General features: G+C 39.5%; 1 protein-coding gene and 1 long non-coding RNA gene across 4 annotated transcripts in view; one reads left to right on the forward strand and one right to left on the reverse strand.

Moving 5' to 3' along the window:
• Positions 1–943, forward strand: part of LOC116261814 (endoribonuclease Dicer homolog 1) — a 34,541-nt gene extending 33,598 nt beyond the window's left edge. For both annotated transcript variants that reach the window (XM_031640693.2, XM_031640694.2), the window contains exons 19-20: positions 12–379; positions 546–943. In XM_031640693.2, the coding sequence (XP_031496553.1) occupies positions 12–379; positions 546–726 (549 nt within the window). In that variant the 3' untranslated portion in view covers positions 727–943. The remainder of the gene's footprint in view (positions 1–11; positions 380–545) is intronic.
• Positions 944–3,510: 2,567 nt separating this feature from the next.
• Positions 3,511–6,737, reverse strand: LOC116262864 (uncharacterized). 2 transcript variants are annotated; one of them, XR_004174528.2, is made up of 4 exons: positions 6,433–6,737; positions 4,378–6,316; positions 3,884–3,984; positions 3,511–3,807 (listed from the first exon to the last, which is right to left on the reverse strand). It is a non-coding gene; the product is annotated as an uncharacterized LOC116262864 (long non-coding RNA). The 2 variants fall into 2 exon arrangements; XR_007574502.1 differs by having other exon boundaries at positions 4,357–6,316.
• Positions 6,738–7,980: the final 1,243 nt, after the last annotated feature.

Consider the following 7,980-nt stretch of genomic DNA (forward strand, 5'->3'; position numbering starts at 1 on the left):
TGTACCTGAAGGTATTTCAACCATTATTAAATCCAATGGTGACACCAGAAACACTTCCCATGCATCCAGTTCGCGAACTTCAAGAACGCTGTCAGCAGCAGGCAGAGGGTCTGGAGTACAAGGCTATACGAACTGGTAATATAGCTACCGTTCAGGTCTTCATAGATGGGATTCAAATTGGCGTTGCTCAGAATCCGCAAAAGAAAATGGCACAGAAGTTGGCAGCAAGAAATGCACTTGTTGTTCTGAAAGAGAAGGAGGCGGAGTCCAAGGAAAAGTATGCAGAAGATGGGAAGAAGAAAAATGGTGTCCAGACGTTCACCAGACAAACTCTCAACGATATCTGTCTAAGGAGACAGTGGCCTATGCCTCAATATAGGTTAGCCTTTAGATGTTAAATCTGGAATACCATTTATGTGTGGTTATTTGTCTTCTTGCCAGCTGTTTTTATTTGCTGCATGATGTTCAAACTTAGTCTTTGTTTCTCTCTCTCTCTGTCTCTCTCGAAAAGTTCCTCATTGTCACACATTTCTCTGAAAGTACAGGTGCGTCAATGAAGGTGGCCCAGCCCATGCAAAGCGGTTTACTTATTCTGTGCGTGTGAATACAACAGATCGAGGTTGGACTGATGACTGTGTTGGGGAGCCAATGCCCAGTGTGAAGAAGGCAAAGGACTCCGCTGCAGTGATTTTGTTAGAACTTCTAAACAGATGGTATGGTACATGATGGGTTATTCCTGATTATTTTAGGTGATTAATGGAATTGAAATTAGGAGGCAGTAGGTCTGGAGTTTTTTCTTGCCTGCCCATGATCTGCCTTATCATAATTTAATTCACAGTTACAGGACGAGTGTTTTTTTTCTTGTACAAGAGAAAAATAACGTTGTATACCATTTATTTTGAAATTTATATTCAATAAATGTCATTATCTTTTTTTTTTGGCATTCTGTTCCTGGCCAGTATAATCTTTACATTAACATGTGTATGCATAACAGTGAAAAAATCAATGGAAGTGTAAAAGACAGCAGTGCTCTCTAATAGAAGAAGTGTTCTAACATCTGAAGGTTAGAATATGTTCTTCCATTACGAATGTGTTACTGAATCATAAGATAGAGACGAGGAGGTTGTGAGAGATGCTGAGGAGAAGAATCCAGGTCAATTCGTTCCCTTAGCAGCCCGCAGTTTCCCACACCACTAAAATGGAGAAGTGGGTTCACCTTTTGCCCCTTCTTGACGGCAATCGATACGTATAGGTAAGACAGATTCAAAGGGGACACCTACGTCTGAACTGTTTTGGGGATCGGTGGTAAAATAGTTTGATGTACATTTTGGTTCCAAGTTATTTTTAGTTGTTTTTTGGGATAGAACTGTTGAGATGTAGTCCCTTGACGTGAGAGGGCGATGTTAAAGAGCTTGATTTAATCCGTGGAACAGGGCGTTCCATGGATACTTGGGCCTGTGTAAGGTGGAAAAGCTGGATACCTTCTTGACTCGAGGAAGCTGTTTTCAGCGTTGCTAGGTTAACGTCTCTTCGCATTGCAAGGCCGTGTCACGGGACGACGATCAAGTCCGAAGTCCAAAAACGATCTACGCAGGCCAACCATAGCCACAGTAAAAGCAAGACAGAACACTCACAAACAGCGCCCTTGTTAGCTGAGCGCCAACGGGCTACCGCAACTACTTCTACTTGATTAAACATCATATTTTACTGAGATGTACCTAATGTCTACGTGTGATAGCGTCTGCCTGCAAATAGACAAGCTTACATATAGGAAATACATTTCGTAGGATGGGTAAAGGTCCGGATGAAATCCGCCCTTGTGGTCTGTCTATAACCTCACCCGGCTTCCCCCTTCGATTGATCACCCCCCGCACTCTCTCCCTTCCTCCCTCCCTCAAGATTAGGGTCTCTCCCATGCCTTCGCCGGCCTTCTGCTTTCATTAGTCTCTAGTGACGGCACCATCATACATGCCTCTCTCTCTGCATCAGCCATGGCTGACAATACCAATTTAGTCGCGAGAAAGTGGCTGCAGGAACAATCCCTTTCACTTTGCGAACACAGGAGCTGCTTCCTCGATGTTCTTTTATATTTATCATACATCTGCCATGGCCAATGCACTTTGATTTGTCATCGTGAGAAGGGGGCTACTAAAGCAACCCCTTTCTTTCATTTTGTCAGGCACAGCGACTGGTTTGGTAGCCCCTCAATGTCCTATTTCTTGTTTAATCTATTATTTCTCTCTCTCATGGCTGACGTAGATAAAGGTTGCAGCAGCTGCCCTCGATTTTTCATGGCCAGAAAGTCGAAATGGGACTGCTTCTGCAGCCCTTAGATACTTTTTTCCCCTTTTCTTGTCAATCTGTCGCCTTTTTCTTTTCCTGCTCAAGCACATCCAACATCCCTTTGCATATTAAAATGTAATTTCTAGTACAGATTTACTATGGTTTTTTGATTCCAACCATTATAGGAAACCAAATAGCATTGCTTCTTGTTAATTGTGAAGAAAACAGTCGGAATTTCTCTTGGACGATCTGTCATCTTTACCTCAATTTCTTCGCTGGAAACATAGTCGATTTCATATTTGGCATGCAAGAGAAGGTGCTATTGAATACAACCTGGAAATGGCTTCCGGTCCATGATGGTCATTGACCTTGCCATCGACAAATATTTTGACTCAAATTTTGCCCAACCAAACCTTTTGCAACCTAAACAAATGTCCTTTAGTGAAAAGATATGCATTCATCATTTATACAATTAACAGTGGATCTTGGAACCAACTCCTATGCCAAATTAGCTGACTGATATTTTGATTTCTGATGATGCATGAAACGCATCATGTTTTTGATTCATTTTGCGTGAATATCTGTATCTTACAGGATTAAAACCAATGATTCCACAGATTTGATTACAAAGAGCTGTGTTTCAAAGTTCATGCCAACTGGAGTTAAACAAGAGAAGTTATGGTGAAGTTACTATTTCAGAGCAATATCATAGGAGATCTGGATCCAAACTCCAATGTACAGAGTTCCAATAGACCTAAACCAGATCAAAAATACAAGATCTGTTCTCCAAATCATGAACCAAAGGGGAAGAATCAAAAGAAATTTCAAAGAAGTCCCAAGGGGCCGTTTGATGGCCTGAACTGAAATTGAAAATATGTTTCTAAAAATATATTTCTAGAAAAAAATGAATGAAATTTTTTTTTCAATTCTTGTGATGACTGAGAAATAAATTTTCAAAAATTTATTTCTATGTTTGATAATAAAGAAACATATTTCTAGATTTCTAGAAATTTATTTCTTAATTTGACAATAATAAAGAAAAATATTTGCAAATTTACATAATCTTTATATAGTTTCTTATATCACTACAAATCTTCCATATTGATGCAAGCTCTCCTCTCGAGAGGCACCATAGTTTAAAACCTGCTCCTGTCCATGTAGTGTTACATAAGCTTTATCAAGCACGGCACGAAACAACATAGATAACAAAAATAAGCAGACAAAATAGGGAACAAAGCTTCAGTTTTTTACTTAAGCAATCTAATCATAAATTTCCCCACAACAAACGTTCAGACATTAAATATGCCTTCTACCTATCAATGTTTAGTTTTTAATTTTTCTTCATTTTATGTGTTTGGGAAGGATGAATGGCTCCCCCAAATAAGTCTGCAAAATTCCACAAAAAACCCACAAAATTCCACAATAAACCTGCAAAAATCAAGACTGGCTTGTCCAGCCATGTCACTGTATCCGTGTCTTGGCGTATCAACACGAGTACTGCAGCCTTCCAAATAGGTCTGTGAGCTTAAGATGAGCCAACAGGTTCAGAACTCAAACACATGAAGATGATAGAAAGCAAAAGCTCAATAAAATTGCTTACTGGTCCGTCTGTCTCGATGTCATACTTGAGAACACGAAAGCATTCCAATTTCTCTTCCAGAAACAATGCATAAACTCTTATCCATGCAGAGTAGTCCCATGCTAACCATAAGATAATGAAAAGTTAGATCAGAACATGCCTTCAACTTGAAGTTTTAGTATCAAATAGCATAAAAACGAGATTACTCATTTTTAATTTCAATGACATTGATGGCACCAAACTAGTAGCAAAGTCAGATAAAAAATAACGAGCAGGTATTCATTGTTCAAATTTATAGCCAACACTCAAGTTGCCTTTACATTTAGAAGCGACTGCTGCAACTATGATTTTGGTTTTGTTATGAAAGATTCTGATACAAAAGCAACTAATTAATCAGCCCGCAACTTCAGAGTTTAAATACAAATTTTATTAAAAGGTTAACCAATAACAAGCACATTTATCAATAGGGAAAACGTCAGCAGAAAAATAATAACCTGCCACTTATTACTAGGCACCTGAATTTCTCCCCATCTCAACATGGAGACCATCCAAGAACGGGCACCTCCATATCAATTACAAGGATGGAATCACAGACCATTCCTTTTTCATCAGTAGTGGGCCTGGTAAGAGACTACTCCTGTTAGTGTTATGGCTTGCATTCTTGCATACACATTGATGACCAAATCGAGCAGAAAAACAGCGATACAGATGAATTTTTGCAAAACCATAATAACAGTAGAATACAACAGAAAAGAATTATACTCGACTAATATTACAGAATAACCAAACATGCATAATTTAATAGAAAGGAAATAAAAATGAAGCCTCCTGCTTGCTAAACCCTTCCTGAGATGCAGCCTCAGAAGATACTGGACAGGGTTCTCTTCCATGGTCAACAGATTAACAAGATGTTGAGAATATCTGCTGGCTTCTCCTAACTTCTCCTTCTGTAGGTTGCAGATCACTGCTAGTAGGTTCAGCAAAGTTGATTTTCCAGCTCCATTGGGCCAACAATTTCCACCCTTGTACCCATGTTAATGTCCACTTCAACATTGTACGAGCAAGAAACCCATTTCAAGATCACAGGCTGGACGGCACATGCATCCCATAAATCGACACCAATGAAAAATGAAACTGGGGAAAAGGAAAGAACACTACGTAGACAAAGCGAGATTTGGGCGCTTCCTTTTAAGGGTAACACTCTTGTAGTTCATCTCAGATGAAAATGGCATGAATCAGACCCGATAATAATGCTGACGCAGAAAAGAAAACATAGGAATACAGAAACTTGAAGAGAGAGAAAGCCAGGGACAACCAGTGAAGAGAACAACAGAAGGAAAGGGAGAGAACAAAGGAAAGGAAGGATGCGGGTTAGGGTTTTACCTCTATTGCAGTCGGAGGAGACGTACGGGGAAGAGAAGAGGAAAGAAGAGGAAGGGGGAGACAGAGAGAAACCCTCTCTTGCTACTCCAGAATCCTGCCGTCCCTTCTTTCTTCCTCTCGCAACAAGACTGAGAGTGTGAGAGAAAGAGAGAGTGAGAGATAAGAGCCGAAGAGGGCTCACCGGCGGGCGGCTGGAGGATGACGACCATCCAGCGGAGGAGAGACTGTCTCTGTGATGGGGAGGGGACAAGGAATGGGGGAAGGAGGAAAACGCTGCAGCAGCCGATGCACGAAAACGAAACGTTGGGAGGGAGACGCGAGCAACAAGCGTGCCTCAACGGGCAAAAAAAAATTTCTGGAAAAATGTTTCCACCCCTCCGGGCGGTGGAAACATATTTTCTAAAAAAATAAACACGCTCTCAGTCTTGTTGCGAGAGGAAGAAAGAAGGGACGGCAGGTTTCTCTCTGTCTCCCCCTTCCTCTGCTTTCATCTTCTCTCCCCCGCCGGCAATAGAGGTAAAACCCTAACCCACGTCCTTCCTTTCCTTCTGTTGTTCTCTTCACTGGTTGTCCCTGGCTTTCTCTCTCTTCAAGTTTCTGTATTCCTATGTTTTCTTTTCTGCGTCAGCACTATTATCGGGTCTGATTAACGGTAAAAAAATTTTTCATCTTTGATGGCACAGAAAAATTTTAAAAGTTTGATTTTTTTTTCCCTCAGCTACAGTTCTTTTCCAGGCCATCAAACGACCCTTAATATATGGTGGGTTCTCCATTCGAAATATGTGCACAAGTTATGGGTTAAATTGTGAACCAAAATCAAGAGATCATGTAGAAAATTCTATAAAAGAACCAAATAAAAATGTGGGAGAGGCTCCAAAGAAAGACATCCTTGGTTGGTTGAGTTCCTTGGCGCTTTCGCTTCTTCTCTCTCCAAGCTTGACAAAAGCTGGCTTCACATTGGGTTCACATTGTCAAGCTTCCTTCCATGGGGAAAGTAGGATTCCCATCGTGGCTAGTTGTTCCATCTTCTCCCCCTTCATACTTGTTGGATAGTGGCTTTGACCATTATCTCTGCATCTCATAGCAGTGAGGGGCAGCGAGGGGGGCCACTTGCAGTTATGAGATAAACTTGAAAAATACTTTCACATAAAAGATTTTTATCAAATAAATCAAGGATTTTCAATTACCTGTTTTCACCTCGACAATCTCTCACACGCCCTAACTGCCCACTGGGTTTCTGAAAAACTTATGAGGCGGCCAATATATGCCCAGCGACTCTCTGTTTTAATGTTACCTGTTCATCACCCTAATCGGAGCCTCATAGAAGCAAACCCGAAAAACATCTCGCCAGCCGTCTCCCTCGCACCTATAGCAGAGTTTCCTCGCGTCGGGAGCAGAGGCACGCCGGTTGTAGAGGTGGCCGAGTGAGGAGGAAGACGGTGGGCAAAACCCTAGCAGAGAAGGTCTCTCACGAGAGGAGAGAGGATCAAGTGAAAATGAGAAAAAATCGGTTCGGAGTTAATTTATACTCAAAAGTAAAAAGGTACAAATTTAGTCCACTACTTCACATTATTTTCAAAACTGCTGTTGCATTTTAAAAAAATTCCATAACGTACTTTGCGAATTTTTTTTTTCAAAAAGAGGTTTGTGAAAGTTAAAAATTACAGATTAAGCTACCAATTTAACAGTATTTTGAAAGCACTATCTCATTTTACAGAAATTAATGCCACAATGTTTTAGCACAAAAAACTTTTTAAGAAAGAAGCTTCCAAAAGTTATATTCGGTTTAAAACCAGGATTTTGTTCAAAATTATATAGAGACACCCTCAATGTTGTTGAAATTGCTAAAAAGGGGTCTCAGGAATTTTTTTTAATAAAAGACGGAAACCTTCTTATAAAATTTCCATTTGAGGACTCCTTGCTCCTAAGTGTTTTTTTCATAACATTAATAGAGTATTCCTCACTTAATATGATTTTTTTTATGCTGCAAAAACTCCAACAGTGGTATTTGGCTGCGTTCTGAGCGTATATCTATGTCTGCATGTCAAAATATATCAAGCAAATGGTGATTCAGAGTCACATGAGATTTATATGCATTGCTAGATTAAAGTTAGACATATAGTAAAACCATTTACAATAATGAATATGGTATATAAATCGTTTAAAGTTTTTTTTTCCCATTGAAAATTTTTATGACATGCTAGATTGTTTATATGCATTGAGAGGGAACATAAACATGCTACATGTTATCTGACCTCTTAGAATCTGGTTTGTAATAATAATTAAAGGAAAAGGGAAAGGTTGAAATATGGGATAGTGGTAGAAGACTAATAAGTCTCTATGTTTGGGTAAAAACTAAGAACAACACATAGGAAGAGGTTGACTCATTTGATCTTAAAAAAGTACCAATATGTGTTACTCAATGGTTAGCACCATGTATGTATGCTTACGAAACTTTGTTATTTTGTGTGTACGAAAGGCGCATGAAACTAAGGTGTGTGAAAAATAATGCATTAAAATAGTGGTTCTCGTGTCTGTATAGATTTGTGCATGAAATATCAAGAGAGCACAAAAATGTCAAAAAGAAAGCACAAAAAAACGACAAACAAAAATGAACAAACAAAACATAGGAAGAGTGGTATGATATTTATAAACATGGTTAAATGTTTATAAGATAGGGCCGACTTTACTTATAGAAATTGCTAAGTGGCAGGAAAATGGCACGCTTTCTATGA

Source organism: Nymphaea colorata, chromosome 10 (assembly GCF_008831285.2).
Source record: "Nymphaea colorata isolate Beijing-Zhang1983 chromosome 10, ASM883128v2, whole genome shotgun sequence".
NCBI lineage: Eukaryota > Viridiplantae > Streptophyta > Magnoliopsida > Nymphaeales > Nymphaeaceae > Nymphaea > Nymphaea colorata.